Raw genomic sequence first — 27,132 nt, 5'->3', positions numbered from 1 at the left:
CTGTTTAATATACATCCATCCCACCCACAGTACTCACACCTCCTTCCCTTGCCTGATTTGTTTTCAGTTTCACTTGGAGCATACTATACATTTTGTTTAATTTTCATCTTTACATTTGTTCTCTGTCAACCTTGCTAGTGTGTAATTTCATTTAGGGCCTCTTTTTTTCACTGAAATATTTCGAATGCCAAGAACAGTGCTGGTTCCACTCTGTCTTCATGGGCCAGATCTTAACAGAGAGGGAGATGCACACAGGACTCTCTCCAGCTCAGTCTTGTGCTCGCCAATGGTGGCCTTTGCTTCCCTGGCCACACGAACAACCCCCTTTTCTCTGCCTGTAATCTTCCTCTGATTCTCCCTGTGACTTGTTATTGTTCACTTTTAGGGCTCTACCTTGGAAGGACCTCTGATGGCTCTTTTATATGTCTCTATTTTATTTTTGATTGATTCTGTTTAATTTTTAGGTATCTAATTGACAAACAATAATTACATATATTTAGGTATCCAATGTGATGTTTTGATGTTTTCTACACAATCTAGAAGAATTAAGTCAAGCTAATGAACACATCTATTACCCACCTACTTAATAGTGTTTTGTAGTGAGAATTTTTAAATTTGTCCTTTAAGCAATTTTGAAATATACATTATTACTACCAACGGTTACTATGTTCAATAAATCTCTAACATTATTCCTCCTGTCTAAATGGAGCTTGTGCCCTTTCCCCAGCATACCGCCTTTCTCCATGTCTTCATACCTTTGGCAAACACCCCTCTACTGTTTCTATGAGTTCAACTTTTCTAGATTCTTCATAGGAGGTGGATGGCGTGGTATGTATCCTCTGGGCCTGGCTTATTTCACTCAGCGTCGTGTTCTCCAGGTCCGTCCTTGTTGTTGCAAACAACAGAATTTCCTTCTTGTGTTGATGCTGTATAAATTGCAGTATGATATGGATCACTCTCTAGCTAGACTCTCCTGTCTCCTCCTATTCCCCAGCCTTTTTGGTCGTGGTCTTGTTGGATATCTGTTCCTCCTATTAAAACACAGCCAGGGCAAGGATGATGCCAGCTTACCATACAGTATACCCTACAGTATATCCATTACCCCACCCAGTGCTGGGAGCTTAGCAGGCACTCAATTAATGTTTTTTGAATAAATAACTAGGATGAAATTAATTTAAAACTTAAAAATATTTTCAAGGTTATATCCTGAAGCAGAAAACCATTATTAGATTAAAATTATGAGGCCTGACATGTCACAGAGCTTTTCTGATACTTAGGAATACTATATAGATTTTAGAGTGATAAACTACACATACGTGAAATGTCATGTAATTGATGCTTTTCTGGTTTCTAAAAAATTTCTTTTGTAACCTTTTATATCTTAGATGCCACAAAATCCACTCATTTTAAGTACACAACCCAATGATTTAAAAATACTTTTAATTGAACATAATAAGTATTCATATATACAGGATACAGTGTGACATTTCTATAGATGTATCACTGTGCAATGACCAGACCAGGGTAGTTGGCATATTACTTCAGACATTTATCATTTATTTGAGTTGGGAACATTCAAAATTCTCTCTACTAGCTATTTTGGAATATTCAATCTATGTTGTCAACCACAGTTGCTCTACTATGCCTATGGAACATTAAAAGCTATTCCTCCTATTCAGTTGTATCCATGTACCCTTTAGCCATCCTCCCTCCATCCGCTCCTTACCCACACCCTTTCAGGATTCCTTTAAACACTGTTTATTCTCTACTTCTATCAGATCAACTTTTTGGCTTCCACATATAAGTAAGAATATGTGGCTGACTTATTTCACTTAACATCCATCCACATTGTTGCAAATGACAGAATTTCAGACTTTTTAGGGCTGAATAATATTCCATTGTGTATACATACCACACTTTCCTTATCTATGCCTCCATCAAAGGACACCAAGTTGATTCTCTGCCTTGATTATTGTGAAAATCATTGCAACAAATATGCAAGTGCAGATGTTTCTTTGTCATCTTGATTTCATTTCCTCTTGATATATAGCCAGTAGGGAGATTGCTGTACCATATGGTGGCCCTATTTCTAGGTTTTTGAGAAAACTTCATACTGCTTTCTATGATGGCTATGCTAATTTGCATTCCCACCAGCCATGTATGAGTTCCTCCTTTGCATCTTCAACAACATTGTTAACATTTTATCTTTGATGATAGCCAATCAAACTGGGGCGAAATCATATCTCATTGTAGCTTTGATTTGCATTTTCCCGATTAGCGATATTGAGCATTTTTTCACACACTTGTTATTTATTTTTATATCTTCTTTGAGGAAACATCTATTCAGATGATTTGCCCCTTTTTAATTGGATTATTTCCATTTTTGCTGTTGGAACTCAAGGACTTGTTAGTAAATGTAAAGAATTGTGTAGGTATTATCACAATCTAATTTTAGAATGCTTCCATCACTCAAAAAAGAAACCTCATGTCTATTTGAAGTTATTTCGCTTTCTAACCTCTAAGCTAGACAACTGCTAACTCTGTCTCTATAGAGTTTTTTTTAACATATTTTATACATATTGAAGGGATTATACAATATGTGGTCTATGTGTCTGGCTTTCTTCACTTAGTATAATGTTTGCTAACTTCATACATGTTGTAACATGTTTTAGTATTTTTTTAATACTTCCAAATAGTATTTTATTTTAAGAATTTGTATTTTGTTGATCCATTTTCCTGGATTGTTTCCATGTTTTGGCTATTGTGAATAATGCTCCTATGAACACTCAGTACAAATTTTTGTGTGGACCTGTGTTTACACTTCCTTGGGTAGACACCTAGGAATGGAATTTTGGGGTTGTATGGTAAATTCATGTTTAAGTATTTAATTAACTTTCAAAATGTTTTCCAAAGTGGGTATGCTTTTGATGTTTTACCAACAATGCATGGGTGTTCCTGTTTCTTCACATGTCATTTATTTTTATTCCGTTTCTATTAGGTGTTTTTCCCTAGGAAAGATCAAAAACCAGTAGAAAAGATGATAGAACTCTTCATAAGACTGAAAGAGATTCTCAATCAGATGGCTTCCGGCACACATCCGCTGCTAGACAAAATGAAATCCCTGAAACAAATCCATCTGCCCAGAAGCACTCCATTAACACAGGTAGAAAAGTCACTCAGCAACGTTCTGGCTGAAAGATTCTTTCTGTCATGCTAACTTTTATTTAAGATTAGTTATTATACATTCAGCAACCAATCTAGTACATGAAAAAAAAAAATGCCCAGAAGAAAACTACTTGAGCAACATTTTTTGCCTCTTAAATTGGTGAATATATCATTCTGTATTTACATTTGGGATGCACATTTTAAAGGAATTATGGAAAAGAAGCATGCTCTAAGCATTATCATTTTTTCTTTCTGTTTTGTTTTTAGTAGCATCTATAGCTCATATAATGTTAATAAATCTCAAATTTTTGTCTCCCAGGGAATGTACAGAAGCAATCGAGTGAATACACCCCAAGGATCATTTAGTACCATCTCCCAGGCATTGTGTTCCCAAGGAATTACCACTGACTACTTGACTGCTATGTTACCCTCTTCCCAGAGGCCAAAAGGCAACCACACCAAGGACTTTTTGACTTATAAATTAAGTAAAGAGCAAATTGCTGAAAAATATGGAATTCCCTTACATACCAGTAAGTGTACTTCAAAGTAAGCATGATAATTATTCTTAATGACAATTAAGAACTTTATCTAGTCTGTCTCAGCTTTTTATGATGAACGAAGTATTAATTTTCTCCAAGAATAAAAATAGAAAACACTTACACAGTGCTCACCACACGTCAAGCATGTTAAGTGTATTAACTGGCTCACTCTTCACAGCGGGCCTTCCAGACAAGCACTACTATATTCCATCTCAGCAAGGGGAAAGAGGCACAGAGATGCTGACGAACCTCACCAAGGTCACTCAACTAGAAGTATCAGAGCTGTTATTTGAACCCAGGCAATCTGCTGCAGATCCTGTCCTTTAAATCACAACACTACATGGTCATAAGTCACCTCATGGTAGGGATATATTCTTAGAAATACATCATTAGGTGATTTCACCATTGTGCAATCATCATGAAGTATACAGACACAAACTAAGTTGGTTACAAGACCACCACATGATATAGTCTTATCAGACCACAGTCATGTGGGGGTCCATACATTATTATGCAGAACAGATGCATGCATAGAATCTGCCAGTCATAGTAACTATGCCAGTGGATAACAAACACTTGCCTTAAATTTGTCAGGTCAATATTTTTCCTTAACTTTCTAGCACTTGAAATGGATATCACATATGGCAGAGCTGCATGAATGCAACAGAACTATAAACATTTAGTGGCACATCGAAGCCGTTTACTTGATCTATAAACCTTGAGATGCAAAATATGACCAGTTGCAGCTCTTCCAAATAATGTATGGATGTTTTGTATAAATGGGATTGACTCATTTATTCATCTTTTTCTTCATTCAACAAACATTTATTGAACAGGGTCTTATGTATCTGGTACTATCCTAATGGCAGTTTTTGGTGTATTTTTAGAAAATTAAATGCTGGTGAAATGGATCTGTTGGAAGCAATTCTGAAGTATGGTTTTCAATCTTTATTTCTCCTCTTGGCAAAATGCCATCAACTTATTCTGAGCTTCCTTATTGGGTTAAACTTTCTTACCTAAAAAAAGATTTGCTTTCTTGCTTTGACACCAGATGTCTCACATCTGTTAATAATATAGGAAATACTAAAGTTTGTATGTGGGAATTTGAGGATAATACTCTGTGTCAATTTACTATGAGGACACAGATTTGGAATGCATCTATTAAATACTTTTTGTTTTTCTTTTCTTCCAGCTCCATTTTGCTTTTCCCTTTACAAAGACATCATTAATATGCCTGCTGGACCTGTGATTTGGGCTTTCTTGAAACCCATGTTGTTGGGAAGGATTTTATATGCACCATATAACCCGGTCACACAAGCCATAATGGAAAAGGTTTGACCATGATAACTCCGTATTTCTCTTTTGAGTATTAAGATGCTTTTTTAAAAAAGAAGTCCAAATTTATTTTGGCCGACTCTTGATTTTTCTATATCTTATCTACTCTTATTATTCCCCTTGACTTTCTGAAATCTTAATTCTCAACTGCTACCCTGGATGTGAATAAACAGTGTAATTCCGGTGGTAACCCTTTAAAGAGAAATGAGCCATGTTGACACATGAGATTGAGGTTAGTTGCATCAGGACCTCGGACTTCTCAATTTATCTCAAAAGGCACAGAATTTTTCAACTGGTGTTTAACTTTCAAGTACATAAAACTAATCATGGTACAAAAAAATTAGGTCATTATTTAACTAGTTTGAAGAAGAGCAGTCACTGAAGTAGAGATTCTTGGCTTCATATTTGGTTGTATGATTTAATATTTCATATTTATATAAAAGTCAAATGTTGAGAAAGACTTTATTAAGGTCAAGTGTACTGCCAGGCAGGGTGGCACATACCTGTAAGTCCAGCTACTCAAGGGGCTGGGACAGGCAGATCACAAGTTTGAGACCAGTTTCAGCAACTTAGTGAGATCCTGCCTCAAAATAATATATAAAAGGGTCTGGGAATGTAACTCAATGGTAAAGAACCCTGGGTTCCATCCCCACTACCAAACAGACTACACTACAGTCAATGTAATTATAACATTATTTTTATGTCTATATGAAAATGAACAAGAGGTCAATACTGTATTTTCCTTTTGATTTAACATTTTCTTTGTCTTAGTGACCATATGTTTCTGAATAACTTTACCATAAATGCAATTATACACATGCTTATTTTCTATGTGTAGTTTTTCTCCTCTTTTATGCTTGGTTCTAACCTCCCCTCTTTCTTCACTCTTGATCTTATTCTTCCCTTTATGTAAATAAATGTATGTTAGCATTCAAATATATGCCTTTCTATAATTTATTCACATTCCTCTAACTCTTTAGATTATCATGCTATATGCACATTCACGTGCAGAGTTCTTGGGTCATTGTTTGCCTTATTAAAAGGAGATTGCATTGCAATACTTTTGTACACAATGCTTTGTCACAAAAGAACACATTGTAGAACATTTTCTAACTCCATTGGGATAGTTCAACTCATTCTTTCTAAAGATTGAGAATTTTTTTAAAACATGGAATTTACTCATCCAAGTCTTAGCTGTTGGGCATTCATTTTGCTTACTGTGTTTATGTTTGTTTTTTTTGTCCAATGTAAGCAACTAAACAACATGGCCATCAATATTCTTATGCATGTGGTTTTACATAGTAGTATTTTTATTTCAGTGAGATATATGTTTAGTATTAAGGGATTGAAGGATGTTGTTTTATTTTATTCTTTTTTAATTTAAAAAAAATTAATTAATTTTCTACAGAACTGAGGATCAATCCTAGGGTCTTGCAGATACTAGAAAGCACTCTACCTCTGAGCTACAACCCCAGTCCTATATTATTTTAATAGCTATTGTCAGATTGTTTTCCAAAAAAGCCTGTAACATATTTGTTCCTACCAGCAATATATGAGAGTATCTTTCTTATGTCCTTGAACTTGAATGTTCTTCAGTAGTAAAGTTAAGTGTATCATTAACAATGAAAAACATGGGAATTCAGAAAATATGCTTTCATTTTAGCTGCAAGTTCATGTGGACATGAAGCAACCCTAAATTTTCCAGAATTTTTAGAAATGCCCTGACCTTTTTTAAATTTGTCATTTAAAACTTTTGACCTTGTAGGAAATTTCTGACAATATATTTTATTAACCCTACCTTTTAGAATTGTTCTTTGAAGTTATGTAACAAACCAACCTTAAGATATAATTTCAAAATATAGAAAAATGCTAATGAGCCTGATCTCTTTTGTTTCTTTGTCATTAAGTCTAATGTAACACTGAGGCAGCTGGCGGAATTAAGAGAAAATCTCAAGAGTGGATGGATAAGTCACCAATTTTCATGAATTCCTTCAACTTGTTGAACCAGGCAATTCCAATGCTCCAGGTATGAGATGTTTTTATCATTTACCTTAGCAGACATTGTAAATCTTTGAGATTTTGATCACTTTGTTATGTGATAGACAAATAGTAATTTAGCATCCATATTCAACAGATTAAAATTACCTTTCCTGCAGAGAAGTCTGAGTCAGAAGGACATATCTGTCTCTCATGTCCATAATCATCTGCCCCTCCATATCACACCTTCTGACTCTAATTCAGCAATAAATTATTCTGCAAATTGGCCTACAACCAGTGAAAATCAGTTTTTCAAAAGTTAAATATCATAAAAATGTCTTCATTAATTTTTTACTTTAAGGTATGTTTTGCTATCTTAACTGAACTAGCATTCCTGAAACACTAATAATCTGGAGAACATTTAATTTGGAGAATTCTGTTGTTGAAACATAAAATACATGCACTATCAAATTCCAGATTCATTTTAGCATATCATGCATGAGATGTTCTCATTAGACTAGTTATCTAATACCTTATGTTCAAGGGCATGCAAGGAAGCAAACGTTATTATACCTGCAACAATGTCTTAATAAATTGGCCCTTTCAAAATTTAGTACCTGCTCAAACAATCTTTATGCTCAGTCTAGTGTAGGTTAAAGATTTGACATGGCAACTCAAATACACAGTGGTCATAATCTGAAATTTTGGTAAAGATTCAGGATTTTCTGAAATATGTGAAATAACACTGCAATTACAAACAGAGCAATTGTCAACTAAAGATGAAACATCAGAACTAGGGGCTGGGTATGTGGCTCAATGGTAGAGTACTCTCCTAGCATATGTGAGGCCCTGGGTTCTATCCTCAGCACCACATAAAAATAAAATAAAGGTATTGTGTCCACCTACAACTAAAAAAAAGAAAAAAAAAAAAAAAAACAGAACTAGTCTCTGTGACTGATTGGAGAAAAGAAAATGAGCAAGAATGATGACAGTGTAAGAGCTTTAAAAGTCAATGGTTTGCATGTCAAACAGAAGCCCCTGGAAAATTGATGAAGCCCTAGAATTTTTTTGGAAAAAAAAAAGGTATTCCTTATGATTATGCTTAGGAAATTAAAAATGAAATGAATGATTTGTATTTTACAACTTTTTAGAAAAATTATACCCAAATATGCTTTCCTCAGTTTTTGTTTGAACAATTACAACCTGAATTTTATAAGAGATCAAATAAATATCAAAAATAGATATTTAATGCATTTAATTAAAACATATAAAATGGTATATACTCATCATCAAACATCTTCCCCATAATTTACTATTCCATTTGGGTTCTAAGATTAAGCATGCTCATCTTAAGTGGCCTTTTAAAATGAGTTTGAGATAACAAATCTACTTATATAGGGCTTTATTGACATAGGATGGTCCTAAGTGGAAGATTGCCCTTTTCCTGATACTTTTTTTCCTGTGAAGAGGAAAAACACCCATTATTTTATGAAGGAAATGTTTGTTAGCTAAAGTGTTAAATTAACAAAGGACACTCTCTGTTTGTAATGGTTCAAAACTATAGGAATTTGCAGAATCTCTCTGATCATGATCACAAAGGGATCATCAACTAATGGAAATATCTTCATTCTGTCCTAGAACAAAATAAATTGCTATCCATAGTTATGGAGGAAAATCTTAGTTTTGTAAATATGCGAGAATTTGACATTTCAAACTTTTAGCACTAGGCCTGGCTTTGCCATTGTAAACTGTTGGGCAAATGAGTGACAGTGCTTGAACCGTGGGTTATGAATCTCTAAGATGGGTATGTGAATGGGATAACCACTTGACAAATGTGGATTGTGTTTGTAGAAGCATTTGAAAATAGTATCATATATCATGGGATTGATTGTCAAGGGGAGATGGGAGAATAGAAACAGGAGTCAATGACTCATCTCTGAATTGCAGCTAACATACTTCTTTGCTTGTTAGTAATGCTTTTATTTGGATTTTCCATGATGCACAAGTTAAATCCTAGTGAATAGATTTTAAAGGACTCTTATCACAGCATGTAACTATACTAGCCATCTGTCTAAATGCTACCAACTACTCTTAGAACCCTTAGCAGCTATGGATTTAGCAAAGTAATTCCATTGCACATGTGTTCTAATAATATAAGTTCTACTTAATCACTCATCTTCATGATAATAAAACAAAAGACATTGGTAAGAAGGACAGAATTATAAGTAGTACCAGTCTGTGTTCTAAGAGGACAACCAATGTAAGCCTAGATCAATAAAAACTAGGTCATGTGTTAACACATAAGATAAATAAGCATCTCTTTAGCTGAGTTGAATTTTATCCTTCAACTTTCCCCTTGGTCCTTATTAATTGTGCATTTTCAGAACTGACAAAACTTTAGTCTTAGCCTTGTTAACAAAAGACAATATAGAGACAATAATACAGGACTGGGGTTAAGTTCACTGGTAGAGTATATGCTTACCATATACAAGGCCCAGAACACACACACACACACACACACACACACAAAAAAAAAAAAAAAAAAAAATAGTACTAGCCTTAAGGTATGGTTGAAAAATAAGTGTTAAAGTACTTAACCCATAGTAAAAAAGAGTTAGTAGTACTGCTTCAGTAATACAAGTTATGTCCTCTAATTTGGAAAATAGAAAAAAAAAGTCTTTATATTTTAAAGCAATTATTTTTATCATTAATGCATTTTTTTCATGTTCGTAAGTGGGGCACTTATCACAGTACAAAACAATATTAACAATAACAAACATTTACTTTTCTGGTGAGATGAGTCATTTATCCCTATTTTACAGAAAGGCAATCTGGAGTTGGGAAGGGTTGGGTACTTGCCAAAAGCCTCAAAGTAGGAAATAGTAATTAGAATACAAATCAAGTGTATTGTCAGATTCCATGTGGACATCATGATTTTTAAGTTTTTGGTTTTTTTTTTTACTGTTGTTTTAGAACAAAATTCTACTATGCACCACAACATTGTCTATAGTTTGGTTAAAAAGAAATATATGTAATAGCTCTGTGGAAAAAGACTGCTATATTGCATATCCATTTCCTAATGTTGGTAATTATGGTCATATCTGACCACTTTAGCATGCTAATTGGTTTGTGCCTCTGGACAAATCAAAGCACAGTCTTTTCAGTTATTCCTAGCCAGTCATCTGCTCTTTCTTTCCCAAGGATTTGTATGTGAGCCTTTGCAAGGTGGTCCATCGATAAGCCCACCAGCGCTTATACTTTACTGTGGTAGTTTTTAGAGAGACAATGACTGGACATGTTTTCTTCTTGTATTAAAACTGATTCTCTATTATCATTTGTTAGAATACTTTAAGGAACCCCTTTGTGCAAGTTTTTGTCAAGTTCTCCGTGGGACTTGATGCTGTTGAGCTACTAAAACAGATAGATGAACTTGGTGAGTCCAGATGCACAATACTTTCATTCACTGGTCATGTCAGAAATGCAAGGAATGTTGCCCCATGTGCAAACTTTCTTCCCTTTTCCTCTGTGTTTAGCATCTAGTTAGTTATGCAGAAAAAAGTGAGACCCTAGATATATCCATTCATCTTCTTTCTAATTATTTATAATTTTAAGCAGAAATGATTAGTTGAACACTACTTATTCATAGTTATTTTTAATAAGTGTACTGCAATATATTCTAATAAGTGCAGTTTTTTCTTCAATCATAGGTTGTTAGAAGCAAGGGGGCATCTTCTTTTGTTTTTCTTTCTCTCTTTTTTACTTGATGATAAGAAAGTGCTTAAGGACATGGGAAGATGAAATGATTTATTTCTGTTTGCATTTATCATTTTATATCTCCTGGTCTTGGTAACACTTGACTAACCCAGAATGTAATTGGAAGAGGTTATAGAGTTAGCAAAAGCAAGACAAAGGCAATATGCAGACTCAAAGGAAATAGACCTAAATCAGTATTCAAGGTTGGGTCTTCCTTGTGTGGTCATTTAAAAGGACCAGGCTACAGAGGATCAAAGGAAACTGTCTGAACTTATGCATTGCCTCTGCCACATCCCTACCTTCAACCTAAAGGATGCAAGACATCTAATTCAGACTGTGTCTGATTCACTGTTGCTATGCAACCACTGTATGAGGAAGGGATTGAGAGTGTCAGAATTTGGCAGTAGCAGAGCAAATGCCCCTCCTTCCCCCTGACACTGCTGGTACATAAGTGCGTAGGTAGTAAACCAACAGGGAGGAATTATGCTACATTTATATGCCATATAACCACCATGCATTTTAGGACAGTCAACTGAGCTTGATTAAAAAAAGATATTGTTGGATTTGTTCTCTACAAGTATCATTTTGGCAAGGCACCATTTGAGAAAAATATCATGAATAAGCTACAAATTTCTTATATAAACTGTATCATTCATAAATTTTAAATTATAAGGTGAAGTTTAGAATTTAAAATAATATTAAGGGCTGGGGAGATAGCTCAGTTGGTAGAGTGCTTGTCTTGTATGCCCAAGGCCCTGGGTTTGATCCCCAGCACCGCAAAAAAAAATAAATAAATAAAATAAAATAAAATAAAATAAAATAATATTAAAATAAATACAGCAATGAAATTTGTGTATATATATTTGCACATGTAACTTCGTATGGAAGGGGTTTTATAATTTGAATTTGGGAGTTACTGAGCTCCAAGAACATTTCTTTGATTGGGTCTACCAGCGTTTCTAAAGAATCCTCTGGTTTTGTGTTGATTTCCATTGACTGCTGGAGGCCACTGGTCTACCACAATTTACCCCTCCTCACCCCCAGCATCTACAGGAAGTAATAACATTTTGCTTTAAATTTGAATAAATTTAAGAAGTTGCCCTCTGTGAGAAATTTATCTTCTTTTGGGCAATGGAAAAGACATGTTTGATTGTGTGAGAAGGGATTTACGATGTTCACAGCTTTCTCAGTGTTTTGATGATTTAGTTAGTAAAAATTTAATTGGCCAAATGATTTGTTAACTTGCAATTTTATATTTACCCTTTGTCTCTGTTGATTTCCTTACAAGAAATCATGAGATTGATACACAATTAATTCTTCTTTCTTCCAGAGTGATTACCTAAAATAAGGTCTTGATAATTTTGTCTAGATTGATGCAGATATCAATAGAGGTGATTCACATGAGGTTTAAAATCAAATGATATTAGAAAGTTACAAATCTTATGTAGCACAGATCCTCAAACACCTTAAATGCTTCTTCACAGTTTAGGGAATGATGTGATTTATTTTTCCTGTACATTCTACCTAGACTTTCCTATGTTTCATTTTTTTTGAAATTATTCAATTTTATTTCAATATTTTCCTATTCCTGGTATAAAATAGGCATTTCTATTTATTCTAAACTCTCTTTTCTAGTTTATAGTCTTCTTCTTAATTATATGTACAAGTTTTAAAATATATCCATCCCTAATCCTTTGTTAATTGAATTATAACAATACACTTTTAAATTATCTTGTATCTTTCTTTGAATGTGGATTTATTGTATTTGTAACTGGCTATTGTTCTCAATGATTCTTTGCAGAACTATATACATTTTCTTAGGTTTAGAAGGATAGGTGTTTTAGGAATAAACTCTACAGCATCAGATTATAATCTAGGAAATTTTTAAGATATGCCAAGAAAATCAGTGTTTTATCTCACTACTACTAAATAAAGATTATAATTAAAAAAAATCTCTTTTGCCTTGTTTCTTTAGATGTTCTCAGGCTGAAATTAGAGAACAACATTGACATCATTGATCAGCTTAACACCCTCTCTTCCCTGACAGTAAATATTTCCTCTTGTGTGTTATATGACCGTATTCAGGGATCAAAAACCATAGATGAAATGGAGAGAGAGGCCAAAAGGCTCTACAAAAGCAATGAACTCTTTGGAAGTAAGTGCTGTTCTATTAGGGTCTGAGCTTTCCTTTGTACTAAAATTGGCCAAATTCTTCCCTTACCTTTTTCATCTAGAACTCAGAAAAATAGTCAGGAGGTCATCACCCTCTCTGCTGTTCTTACGATTGAAAACCCTGCATGCAACACCCAGTCCTATAGTCTATGAGGCCTTTGCCATGTCTGCTTTCACTGGTGTAGTTAACATTAAGAATAAAAGGATTACATGAAGTAATTACATGAAGTCGAGGCCGGGATCATAGATCTAGTCATCTCAAGGTCATTCATTTAAAAGCAGATTTTTAGAAATTTTAGTAAGTAGTTTAGAGGGACATATATATGTAGCCTCCCCACTTAGTTTGTGATGATATTCTTAAATTCCCAATTTTGAATCTCTGAAATGGACACTCCCTATGCATCATCTCTTCTGTAAATCAGGGGCTGAGCCTACTGTCACATTCTAACTCAATTGACTCTTTGGCTGCCCCAGATGTGTACTCTGAACAATGAATAATGTCACCCATAAAATAACCTTTCTGCTGTTGTTGCTGTTTTATTTTTAGGTGTTATTTTTAAGCTTCCTTCTAACAGAAGCCAGCATAGAGGCTATGATTCTGAAAATGTCTCTCTTCCTCCTGTCGTAAAATATACCATCCGCATGAGCCTCAAGACCGCCCAGACCACCAGGAGCATAAGAACCAAGATTTGGGCCCCAGGGCCACACAATTCTCCATCACACAACCAGATCTATGGCAGGGCCTTCATTTATTTACAGGATAGTATTGAAAGAGCAATCATTGAATTGCAAACAGGAAGGAACTCACAGGAAATAGCTGTCCAGGTCCAAGCGATTCCTTATCCCTGCTTCATGAAGGACAAGTAAGTCTGCATGCTCAAGGCCTTTTTTAATGACTAATCACTGTTTTGAGAACTCATTTTTGTTTATTCCTTCAGACACATCAGGGGAGAGGGAAAATATTCACCAAGGCTTTCTTGTCTGTTTAGTATCAAAATGGTGGGTGCATGGGTGTTTCTTTAAGGAATAAAAGTAATTGCATTCGGTATGGGGCTATGACCAAAAACCACAAGTGTACATATAAAGTTTGGCTTAGTTACAAAATGTTTGCACACATATTGTTTCATTTGTTCAATCAAACAACCTACAATTTCCTAAGTGGGAGCAGGTATTATTGCCCATAATTTCCAGATGAAGCTAAAGTCCAGGAAGATTAAGTAACTTGACTAAGATACATAGCTAACACTGCATTAGTCCTTCTGATTACAAGACCAGATTTTCTCCTTAATACTAGACCAAATCTAAAATACACAATCACTTGGAACCTTACAGGAGAATTGTTATTAATGAATGGGTGTCTTTGCCTAATGCTAGAGCCAGATAATTGCATCAAGCCTGGACCTGGTCCAAGATGAAATTTATCTGACTAATGTTCTATAAATGCCTATCTCATGCCAGTTTACCAGGAAAAAAAATGGTTATGGCCCCAGCTTCCCCTGCTCCCCCACTGGATAACACCCATTTCTCTTATGGTGATAAATTTCTGCATACTAAATTGATAACGAATGATAGTGATGTCATGATCCATTAATATTTGCATTTTCTTGGGGGACTTGGAGGTAATTCTTTTGTTCGATGAAATACAAAAGGAAACGGCCTTGAACCTTTCTCCAAATGAGAGCTTTCGTGGAGCTCAAGAGACAAAACAGATCAATGTAGAGTTCCATTGAAAACTACTGCCTTTGCCTCAGCTGTGGAAGGGCTATATTTCTCAGAACCGTGGCCTTCCAGACCAGCAGCAGCACCTGGAAAGTTGTGTCCAAAGCAAACTCCTGGTCTATTACGTCTGTAACAAATTGGAAGCTTATGGGTGGGACCCAGAAATCTGTGTTTCAATAAGCTTTTCTGGTGTTTCTGATGCACGATAGACTTTGAGAACCACTGAGTTCGAACCTACAGCTGTCATGGGCTGGCCACTCAGGACACTTGGGGTTTAATGAGGTCTCCCAGTGACCCTCCAGTTTAGTGTGTTACCAAAAAAACCCCTTTTCTACAATATTTATGTAACACCTCCTTAGATTCCTTTGAAAAATCCAAGTTCTTTCTCTGCATTTTAAATAAAGTGCTTTGGATTTCATTATATTTCATTTTGGGATATTTAGCTTAATAATAACTATGAGTTTCCTAAGAGTAGATAAATACAGTAATTTTGGAAGATACAGCTTTTAGTTAGATAAACCAATCATCATCTAATTTTAAATCTGCCTTTTAGATAAGAATTTAGTTTAGACAGAAGGGTTTTAAGCTTTGCAATTATATCTATGTAATAATTATTTCTCGGACAGGGCACTCAAACACAATTTAAACAATATGGCAACTTTATCTAACAATCCAGAGGTGTGTTTTCACTCCATCAGCATTACAGCAGGAAAATCGTGCACCCACTGTTAAGCTAGTGCTGAGTTTCATAAATAATGGAGTCATATTATTATTCTCAATTTCCAAAAGGGAAATAATTTCAATATAGGAGGGATTGTATTCTTTACATATTACAATCTGTAAGGTTGACATTCATTTTGGTCACTAGATTGCTTTTGTTTTGTTTTACAGCTTCCTAACCAGTGTCTCTTATTCTCTTCCAATTGTGCTCATGGTTGCCTGGGTTGTATTTATAGCTGCTTTTGTAAAAAAGCTTGTTTATGAGAAAGACCTCCGGCTTCATGAGGTATGTTGGGAATGTTTTCTTATTATGTCTTTCTATCCTATTCATAGAACGGTTAATTATTATGATTTTCATCATGCTATCCAAACTCAGAACGCCTAACCCATACCTTATGAGTAAAATGGATAGACAAACATTTTACAAATCACAAAGGCACCCTTATTTTGTTTTCTCAAAAATCAATGTAAAAGTCATTTAGTAAATTCTTCTGAGAAACAATCTGAATAATTTTGAATAAGATGAGTATAATTATGATCCTAAGAGTATTTTTCTGCCCCCAAATTACGTGTAGGATGTAGAATCTAACAAGGGAAGTTTAAATAACAGCAACAACAATAACTATTAAGGCAGAAAATTGTTGGCATGGTAACTAAACAACTTCAAATGTAGATGTTATAGATATGAATACAGACATGTGACTTATTTTGGTTCTTAAAGAAAGTTTCTCCCCAGTATACCTTGTCTCCTTCAATCACCTTCTCCATTTCCCAATGACTTCTAATTTATGGAAATGAAGAATTTCACCTTATGCAGCTGATGGGGTTAATAATACATAGTGGTGGAAGACAGGACCTGATGTGTGAACCATGGTCTCTACTTGGGCATGTTCTTTATAAAATTTAATCCAAATCCAAAATGTCTTACTTCTTTTTAGAATTTGTGACAAAGAATTATGTACTTTTTAGATTGCATTTAAATAGAAATTATTTTTTCTGTCCATCCTGGAATGAGTCCATTCTTAATCATGGAAAGAAAGTTGAAATGTTTCAAAATGGGGGGAAACTAATTATTTCAATACCTGGCTGAAAATCTGAAATAACAAGGTCAGAGTCACCTGTTGGTCCACTGGACTCTTCGGACATACCTTACCTTTACTCCTGGGAAATTGATAGTTCCTCCTGATAAAGCACAAGTCAGTGCTTTGAGTTTTGGTCCATTCAGCATCGGGCTTGCAGGGTTGTCCCAGTGTTCAAACCTACATTTCTTATATTTTCTATTTGAATTATGGTTGATTTTCATGGATGCATTTTATACTTCAGTTACAATTTGGTAAACATCTCATTGACTGGTCTGAACCCTGCTGTAATCAGGATTGTAGACAATGGTTTCCTAATTCCATTTTGGAAACTTAAGCCCATACCCTGGACCATGATTTTCATTGCAAGTCTCTATTTTGTACCTCTCTCTTAGTTTCCTGGTGCTTAGAAGGAAATCTTCACAGATTAAAGGATAACTTTGAAGTGAAAAATTGTGATAGAAACTAAGTTCTTTTTTTCTTCAAAATAAATATCTACCTTAAAAATATTACTGGTGGTAGAGAGAGCAAACACATGTGTATGTGTGTGTCAATGTATACAAGTGTCTATAATATATGTGTGTATATTCCACACACATTGTATTATCTTGTGTTAAAATGCATCTATGTCTTTGTCTATGTGTGTCACCAAAAACTATCAGAGCATAATGGAGTCCTTTCTCAACTGAAAATATGAAAGACATATTTTTAACAGAGAACCAGTTTGTTTGGTAGCTCTGTGTCTTCATATGATCGACATTCACTTGGAGATTTTAACCAACTGGGCCCATACCCTTAAATACTCTTGAGTCTTATAATCTAGACTTCACTCAGTACTATACTTTCAGAAAGTAACTGAGAACAGAGGAGTTACTCAATTACTCAACATTGGTCACATTTTGTCAATTCTAAATGCTATTTTTTTTTTTTTTCACATTTTGAGGCCTTTGAAATTAGGACTTTTTTTGAGGAGTGTGTGTGGTACCAGGGATTGAACTCAGGGGCACTCAACCACTGAGCCATACCCCCTGCCCTATTTTGTATTTTATTTGAGACAAGATCTAACTGAGTTACTTAACACCTCACTTTTATGGTCTTATTTTGATAGCATAGACCTTTCAGGAATTTTGAGGATGACAGTGGATAATCTGTTAGGTTACCAGAAACTTGGAATTACTTTTTAATACCATCATTTTATATTCAGTTAAGGTATAAAGTCACCGATTTTCTACTTCCTTTTCATTCAGATTAAACCAAAAAGGAAAAGAAAATCAATATTCTATCTCTTTCTTTCTGTAATTATTCTAAAATCTGGGCAAGAAAACCAAGTTAATTGCTAGCTCAATTAAGCCATTAATCTTTGACCTTGTTGTATAGTATGATTCTAGTGAATCTTTGACCTTTAAAATTAGCCCAAATATTAATGACCAGTAAGTTTATTTTTTAAATTAATCATGTAGTTTAAAAACAACTATTTTAAAAATGACTTTCAATTGAGTTTCGTTCTTCATTCCTGGTATTTAACAAATAAAATCTCGAAGCTATAAAATGCTGATTTTATAACACATGGAGAAGAATCTATTTTCTTATTATTTTCATGTTTATGGATTAGCTCCACCTATTTGATCCAATAACACATTGATAGAGCTTTCAGTGCTTATATTCAACTGGAGACAGAATTCTGAAGTTCTCTCAATTCATACGAGGAATTTAAGATACCTGTGGGCTGTTACCAAGAATTATGCAAAATTTTTAGTCCTCTGGAGATTCACATTAAATAATTATTTTATGCTTTCCTGACATACATTATCCACCCCACTGGTAGGAATTCAGAATATTCCAAGTAATAATCACAACATCCTTTGTATCTTATCAATCAATAAATAAAATATCTCTTTGAAGAGAATTTTAAAAATTGAAGTTGAAGATGCCATTATTCCTTATGAATCAGACATGACATACTTGTTGAATGACAACATTGCTGCTGAGTAAATATATGAACATTCTTGACTTCTTTTTCTGTATTAGTGTCAACCTCTATATATAAGCTTCTCATGAATGTATTAACACCTTCACCCAAAATCTTACCACATCTCTTTCTTACTCTTTTCTGCTGTAAACTGGGACCAGCTTTGACCACTGTGCAGAGAGGCTTTCCTTGAGCAACTGGTTATCAGATATTGATGAATTGCTCTGGCAGGTTTGGGAAGCTTGGGACAAACGATTCTTTGATTGCGAAGCTGACATCTGTCACTTTGAGGAGGAACTAATGGCATCCGAGAAAGCACAGCCAGCAGTCCTCAGTGGGCCATCTTCTGTCAGCAAGCTTGGTCTTGTTTGTTATCACAGAGTTGGCAGTGAATCTGGATAATTTATGGATGACTTATATGTTCTCATTGCTCTTTCTCTTTATGAATAACAGCTGTTCTCACTTCATACGATCCTAAAGTTTAACTCTGAAGTTTCATGCTAGAGCGTTAAATAGTAAATACTTTTGGAAACATCTAACTCAGCCTGTTTCAGTCAAAAGTAAAATCATCAGTCTCAACTTTTAACAGTTCTTAGAAATAGGAACGACATCTTGAGTCTCAAAAATTTCTGAATGACAATGATAAATATCTTTAGTCCTGGTCTTCAAGCTTGCCAGATTATCTTTTAACAAGTTTATGAGTGGAAAATATTCTAGGTACATAAATGTTTTCTACTGCAGCTTTCACTTGTGAGGGAAGAAAATCATGTTTATACACATGACATCAGCTTTATTTCATGACTTTGATATGTCCTAGATATTTGATATTCACCTTATGAAATACACTGACATTGCCTACTACTGACATACATTGTACTTGGTGTGGGGAGAGATATTTTTAGTATAGGACACATAAAATTTAGGTATTGTTATATGGGTTCCATATTTCCCCCATCATATTTAAGTAGCCCAACCCTCGGTAAAAATCTCAAAATATAAATAGCATAAATGACAAGTAAAAAGAGCTAGCATATCATAATGATATGAGAATTGATTAATGTCTCTGAAGAATAGTTATCAAACATGACACATTAATTTTCTCAGGGACAGGGAAAGAATTTCTGGAATAAGATCCATGAGGCCTCTTTTTCACACTCAAGTGTAATTTTGTTTTCAATAATAGCAAACCTAGGAATTGGGGGAAACTTTGCATAGTGAATCTTTGCTCTATGTAAAGTTTTCACTTTGACCTACACTTCCATTCCTATGGAGACATAGGTTGAGTTTTAGCTATAAAGGGGGACAAGGCCGAGGAGGAGAAAAGCAGTAGGGACAGAAGGTGAAGAAGAGGGCAAAGTTAAAAGGAAAAGTCACAGGCTTTTTCTCAGTAGTGATTAACTTAAAGCCCACAGCTTAGAGTGTTGGCAGTCAGGTAGTGGTCTCCATGGTAACAACAAGAGCAGCAGAGTTATCAAAATGTGATAAGTTGCAAAAAGCAGATGGTAAAAATCACTGTTTTTGCTCAAAGAGCAAAAGATCCAGTGCATTTCTTATTTTATTATTTTCCTAGACAAGTCAGGTTTAAGGAAGGGGCATTGAAAATTTTTGATTTTGCAACAACAATAACAAAAAAGTTATAAAGGTGTTAATAGAACATTTCTTTTGCTCCTTTAAAAAATGGAATATTAGATCCCTAAGCTTAACATTAATCAGGAATTGTTGAAACTTGAAAACAGGAGATCCAGGTTCTTCCAGAGTACCAAATGTCCTCAAATCTAAGACAAACAAGGTGCAGGGGACTTTAGATCATTCAGAATCTCTTGAGTTAGTGCACAAACACATCTTGCTGCTTCGTCTTTCTACCTTGGTGGAACATTTGGCCCTGAGGATATCGTGAGTTATTGAAGGATGTCAGTTGAGAGAAAAACATAGGACATCTCAGATACCTGAATTTATTGTGGGCGTGTGAATGTCTGTTTGGAAAACAGGATGGCAAACCTGACCTCCACTGCTTGTGAATGCTACAGATGGGGAAGGTCTCCCTTCCAAGCTCCCATGTTTGTGTGTGTGTGCATGTGTGTGTGTGCGTGTGAGTGTTTCTGGTACCAGGGAATGAACTCAGGGGCACTGGACCACTGAGTCACATTCCCAGCCCTATTTTGTATTTTATTTAGAGACAGGGTCTTCACTGAGTTGCTTAGCGTCTCGTTTTTGCTGAGACTGGCTTTGAACTCGTGATCCTCCTGCCTCAGTCTCCTAAGCTGCTAGGATTACAGGCATGCACCATCATTCCCAGCTCAAGCTCCCATGTTTTAAATTTCTTTTTTATTTTTCATATTTGTCATTGGTGCATTTAATTGTACATAATGGTGGAATTTGTTATATATTCATACATGTGCAAAATATAACTATAATTTTGGACATGTTTCCCAACAGTCCCTTTTTCTCTTCCCTTCCCCCTTTTAACCCCTGCCTCCATCCCTTTCCACTACTCCACTGATCTTCCTTCTATTTTCATAAGATACTCCCCACTTCTTTTCCTTTATCATTGCTAGCTTCTACATATGAGAGAAAATATACAAACCTTGACTTTCTCTGTTTGGCTTATTTCACTTAACATAATGTTCTCAAGTTCCATCCATTTTCCTACAAATGACATAATTCATTCTTTTTTATGATTGAAAAAAAAACTCTATTATGTGTATACCACACATTTTCTTTATTTATTCCTTCAGTGATGGATACCTAGACTGGTTCATAGTTTGACTTTTGGAAAGCTGCTGTAAACATCCCATGTTCTAAATTATTGGGAATTGGATCAATTTTATTTCTTTCAGGAAGATGAATAATTATTGTGTTGTCCATTAGTATTTAGTAAAAAAATGTAGATTTTTATTATCTTTCTCTATATTGAACTTGAAGTTAAATCAGCATGGTTTTCACCAACTTGAAATATTCATTCCTGCACAAATGTCAAATTCATGTTGTAAAATTCTGTAGGAGACACCATAAATTCGATGATCTATTCTAAATTAGTTTCTTCTGGTGATATTAGCTAGATATCAGTTATCAAGTGGAATTGCAATTGTTTTGTGTGCCTGTGGTGTTGGGAGATTGAACTCAAGGTCTTGTACATGCTAGGCAAGTGCTCTACCACTGAGTTACATCCCAGGCCCTAGAACTATAATTTTTAAAAATGCCACCACCATCTAAAATATTCATCATGTTGGACACTCTGGAAAAATATAGTCTAAGAGCAGGTATAATAGTCATATTTCACATAGCAAACATGAAAAATACTTGATTTATGTAAATCATGAAAATGTCTAGTTCCATGTATTTGGAGACTTGGACATTTTGTCATGATACAAAAACAATTGTTACTTAGGAGTCATTCATCTTTGAGAGCAGCTAACACTTTCTCCTTCTTACAGTACATGAAGATGATGGGTGTGAACTCCTGCAGTCATTTTTTTGCCTGGCTTATAGAGAGTGTTGGATTCTTACTGGTTACCATCACCATTCTCATCATTATACTCAAGTTTGGCAACATTCTTCCTAAAACAAATGGGTTCATTTTGTTCCTGTATTTTTCGGACTACAGCTTCTCCGTTATTGCCATGAGCTATCTTATCAGTGTCTTCTTCAACAACACCAACATTGCAGCTCTGATTGGAAGCCTCATCTACGTCATTGCTTTCTTTCCATTTATTGTTCTGATTACAGTTGAGGATGAGTTGAGCTATGTAGTGAAAGTATTTGTGGTAAGTCAACTGTCTGAATGGCCAGTGTGTGAGATGTGTAGATCCCCCCATTTTTATTCTCAAGGTTAAGGTTCACTTATCCAAACTGAGAAACTCATTCATAGCAAAGTAAACTTAAGAGTCATGACTGTTTTCCTACGTGGTTGTATACCATACAAGCATAAGACTATGAAAAAGAAATCTTTTCCCTCACGCCTTCCTGAGCCATAGTAAGTGCTGCCATTAAGAAATAGTTCCTGGGAAAAGAACCATTAAAATGGAATAGATCATGTTTTAGAATCATCAGAAAATATTTTGGAGCCTATGGCATTGGAACTATTCTCATATGGATAATTGTCATGGGTTTTCATGCAAAATATAGCTTACCGGTATAAAGACAGACAAATTGACAACATATATCAACTTTGAAACCTTTTTTCTGCCTTTTCATTCAAAAGCACCAAATTAATTTGAGAATAAAGATTACGCACTTTGAAATTTATGAAGAAGAAGCAAATTCCCTCATATTAAAACACTGCAGTTTATGGATCTGGTGATGAATTACTTTCATCCAGCATTGAATACTTTGGGTTTAAACAAAATTGAAATTTGTAATTTGTGGCAGTTAACAGTATTCAACCAATTGATGGTTTAATATACTTCCCTTCATAATATTTCTTTTACCTGAAATAAATGAATAAAGTGAAAACATCATCTGGCCCCTAATATTTTCACTTGATTTTGGTCTGAATACTGTGTTACTCTGTAATGACCTATGTTTTAAATTGCTGAGAAATATTTTATAAGTTTGAATATATTTTTTGGATTTTTAACAAATATTTTCCAAGTCTTAATTTTCTTGCTTGTGTATTCTGCTACTCTGTCTCCTTCCCCCACCCCCACCCAGAGCCGTAGCATGCCTGATAAGGGACCTGTGTGTTTTAAGAACCCTTAGAGAGAGAGCATCAATGTTACCTACACAAATGGCCCACGTTTTAAGTCTTTTAAGGTTCGCCTGGGTGAAGTGTATGAACTGTCACTGCTGTTCATTTTCTTCCCAGAGCCTGCTGTCCCCAACAGCATTCAGCTATGCAAGTCAATATATTGCACGCTATGAAGAGCAAGGTGTTGGTAGGTTTGCTTTCTTTAAAACTAGATTTTATCTTTCACAGCTGTGACATGTGTCACAGGAGAATAAACATCTGTGTTCACTTTGTAGGTCTTCAGTGGGAAAATATGTATAGTTCCCCTGTCCAGGATGATACCACCTCATTTGGCTGGCTGTGCTGTCTAATCCTTGCTGACTCTTTCATTTATTTCCTCATTGCTTGGTATGTCAGGAATGTTTTCCCAGGTACGAACATCCCTCCTCCAGATATATGCCTTTTATGGTTGTTTTCCTTGTAAGTCAGCTAATGTATATGTTCTAGTAGTTGTTTCACCATATGTAATCTCCAAAACAGAATCCTCAAATCCCAACAAAACTAACCAAAAATTTTTGGAGGTAATGCACTGTCGAATATTCTCTCTGATATGCTTTTTAAAATGGAGTAAATTAAGAAACATGGAAGAGTGGCAAATCAACCCAATTTTTCCAAATAAAAGTGTGAGAGGGTACTCAGCCTAAAGAAGAATGAAATTATGGCATTTACCAGTAAATGGATGGAGCTGGAGAATATCATACTAAGCAAAATAAGCCAATCCCAAAAAACCAAAGGCCAAATGTTTTCTCTGATATGTGGATTCTAATTCACAATAGGAGTGGGACTAGGGAAAAATAGAGGTACTTTGGATTAGGTAGAAGGGAGTGAAGGGAGGGGAGGGACTCTCGGGGTAGGAAGGATAATAGAATGAACCAGACATTATTACCCTATGATTACACAACCTATGCGATTCTACATTATGTACAACCAGAAGAATGAGAAGTTATACTTCATTTATGTATGATATATATTGAAAAGCATTTTACTGTCATGTATAACTACTTAGAACAAATTTTAAAAATTTAAAAAACAAAAAAATATGAGTGAGATAGTAAAAGGCAAAAGCCAAGTCTCTAATTCTAAGGAGAAGTGATCAGACTCTAGTGGAGGATTAGCTGGGCTTCCTTTCTGGGTTTCCAGAGGTCATCCTTTCTAACATGCTTAAGTGTTTTTCCATTAACTTTTATTTATATTTGTACATTTCAATGCTGTAAATGAATGAAACAGTATGATTTCATTTACATAAAACTTCTATAAGTGATGAGTTTGTATAGATAGAAAGCAGATTAGCAATTACCTGGGACTTGGGGAAGGAGCTGAGAACTTTTTAGAGTTACAGAAATGTAATAATACTGGATTGTGGTGATGCTTACACGACTTTATAGATGGCATAAAAACCACCTAAGTGTACACTTTCATTGCATAAATTTTATGGTATATAATTGTACCTCAGTGAAGCTGTTTAATAAAAAAAATGAAGAGAGATTGTATTCTTGACTTTGGAAACTGAGACTACCCTTTAGTTTTTATATAGTATCCAAAAAAGGAAACTGGGCTGGGGTATATTTCAGTGACAGAGTGCTTACATAGCATATGTAAGGCCCTGGGTTCAATTCCCAGCACTGAAAAATAAAATAAAAATAAAAACAAATCAAAGGAAGTTACTTCCTGAAAAATACATAGTATTCTATTGCTTAGCTCCTGATGCTTGTCTTAAAAATCAATTAATAATCATTTTTCTTAATACATGCTTGTTACAGGGACATACGGTATGGCAGCTCCTTGGTATTTTCCAATCCTTCCTTCCTACTGGAAGGAGCGATTTGGCTGTGCAGAGGTGAAGCATGAGAAAAGCAATGGTCTTATGTTCACCAACATCATGATGCAGAACACCAACCCATCTGCCAGTAAGACAAGTAGGTCAACAACGTGCATTATTATAGATAAATGATATAAAAATTATATGACCAATAGTTTTAATCATGTTTTTCTAAATGGCAATATTATCCTCCTTTTAGTCATGGATGAACAGGTCTACACATATGGGTTTGGGCTCTTATGGGGATTGAACTGTGGCTTTTTCTGGCCTCATTAGCTCTATTGGTTAGCATATGGTACTAATTAGGCCAAGATTGTAGATCCCTTTGTGGTCCAGTTAGACTCACACAGAGGGATATTTTCTTCCTTGGCCACAGTATACACCCCTAATTCCAGCCATCTGCCACTGGTCATAAGGAGTAACCAAGTAACAAATAAGGGTAATTTAGTATAACCCATCACTTTTGCTAGAAAATAGTTCAAAGCTCATATTTTACTGACATTGGGTGAGTGGTGTCATCTTCATAAAGTAAGGATGAACCATATAACTATTGGTGTTGCCTGAAGAAATAGAGAGTAATTCATGCACTAGATTCTGTAAACCACAGATCCAAGCTAGCCTTGTCTCTGTATAAAACACAATTTGTAGATATTTATTCTGCAAACTGGTACCATCCTGCCTAATCAGAGGACAAAGCCTCAGACTTATCTTTTGAATATTCAAGATCCTAAGTAAGAAGAACTTATGATTTGTGAAATTGCATTTTGGAATTGCTTTTTACCAACAAAGGTGCCTGATTGATACCTTAGAGAATGTGGTTTCCCACCTCATTCATTCTGTAACCAAGTAAGAAGGAGACTGAAGACTGTAGTAAATCATTTGTTTCTGGATTTATTTTTTTTCGCTTGGAAGATTGTATTTATATAGTTTTCTAGAAAGTCTAGCTCTCTCTATATTTTCTTATTTGTGAACCTCCAATCCTTCCTTTGATTTCTCTTCAGGTCCTGAATACATGTTACCCTCCAACATTGAGCCAGAACCTAAAGATCTCCCAGTAGGAGTTGCCCTGCACGGAGTCACAAAGATCTATGGCTCCAAAGTTGCTGTTGATAACCTCAATCTGAACTTTTATGAAGGGCACATTACTTCATTGCTGGGGCCCAATGGAGCTGGAAAAACCACTACCATGTATGTTATTTCCAACAGTTACTATCATAGGAGCATATTATAAAACATATAGCCCTTTTTGTAAACCGATGTCTTTTACTAAAAAATTAAGTTATTACATTTCCCAGATGGAATAAGATGGTTCAACTTATATACTAGAATCTAAATCAGAAGTCCTAAACTGTGAACTCAAAGCCCAGATCAGGTGAAACAGACAATGTGTGCTTGTTCTACCTAGAGTTGGCCTACTTAATACAGCTTAAGATTTTTATTTGGGTACTAATATTTAAACATGAGGAGTTTCCAAACAGAGGCAAATATTCTTGGCATGTCATAGGTAATGGGAAGTTCTGCAACATTAAGTCCACATTCTTAGGCAGGGACAATTTTTTTGGAGCTCATCGAGGGCTGTTCTCTTAAGGGGAACATTTGCTTCCTGGTTGTTCCTGGGTCTCTGCTAATCTGCACTGCCACATCACATCCATCCAGCCTGTTTCATTGATTTGGATTTCTAGTATGGTCCTTGTGTAAGACTGAGTTGGCACATCCTGGTGTGAACACATACACAGCCCCTGCTGCTCCGTCACAAGAAATCCTTACCTTGATTCATAAGGAAACAAGAGTCACCAGCTATCAGATAAAAATCAAAAAGGCCAGAGGCAGTACGTGGACTGTCTTTTCTCACTCATCTCTTAAGCAGTATTTTCCTATGTCAGAAATGGAGAGCGATTCAAATGTGTGAAAATGACATTTAAATTTTGTGTGTGTGTTTGTTTTGCCTCCACTGCTCTTAGCTGCTTAGTCAGTGCTATCGATGATAGCACCTGCCTTTGTTTAGGAAAATATATCAGTTGTTGCACATCGTATTTTCAAGCCTTGTGAGTAAGCTCAGTGACTGCCAAAAGACTGAAAATATTTTTGTAAATAAAAGGGACAGAGGAGGGTCATGAAAAGAGTGAACATAGAGCCTCTCTTATTTGTGTGACCTGTTT

General features: G+C 35.2%; 1 protein-coding gene across 1 annotated transcript in view; it reads left to right on the top strand.

Moving 5' to 3' along the window:
- Positions 1 to 27,132, top strand: part of Abca12 (ATP binding cassette subfamily A member 12) — a 168,821-nt gene that overhangs the window by 94,438 nt on the left and 47,251 nt on the right. The window contains 14 exon segments of the mRNA XM_047547620.1: positions 2,999 to 3,163; positions 3,485 to 3,695; positions 4,897 to 5,036; positions 6,947 to 6,980; positions 6,983 to 7,065; positions 10,359 to 10,449; positions 12,745 to 12,924; positions 13,489 to 13,804; positions 15,552 to 15,666; positions 21,863 to 22,192; positions 23,233 to 23,302; positions 23,391 to 23,525; positions 24,915 to 25,070; positions 25,975 to 26,161. Coding sequence (XP_047403576.1) covers positions 2,999 to 3,163; positions 3,485 to 3,695; positions 4,897 to 5,036; positions 6,947 to 6,980; positions 6,983 to 7,065; positions 10,359 to 10,449; positions 12,745 to 12,924; positions 13,489 to 13,804; positions 15,552 to 15,666; positions 21,863 to 22,192; positions 23,233 to 23,302; positions 23,391 to 23,525; positions 24,915 to 25,070; positions 25,975 to 26,161 — 2,213 coding nt within the window.

The sequence above is a fragment of the Sciurus carolinensis genome, chromosome 3, assembly GCF_902686445.1.
Source record: "Sciurus carolinensis chromosome 3, mSciCar1.2, whole genome shotgun sequence".
Taxonomy (NCBI): domain Eukaryota; kingdom Metazoa; phylum Chordata; class Mammalia; order Rodentia; family Sciuridae; genus Sciurus; species Sciurus carolinensis.
Note: the sequence above shows the minus strand (reverse complement) of the source record. Positions and strands in the feature narration are given on the sequence as shown.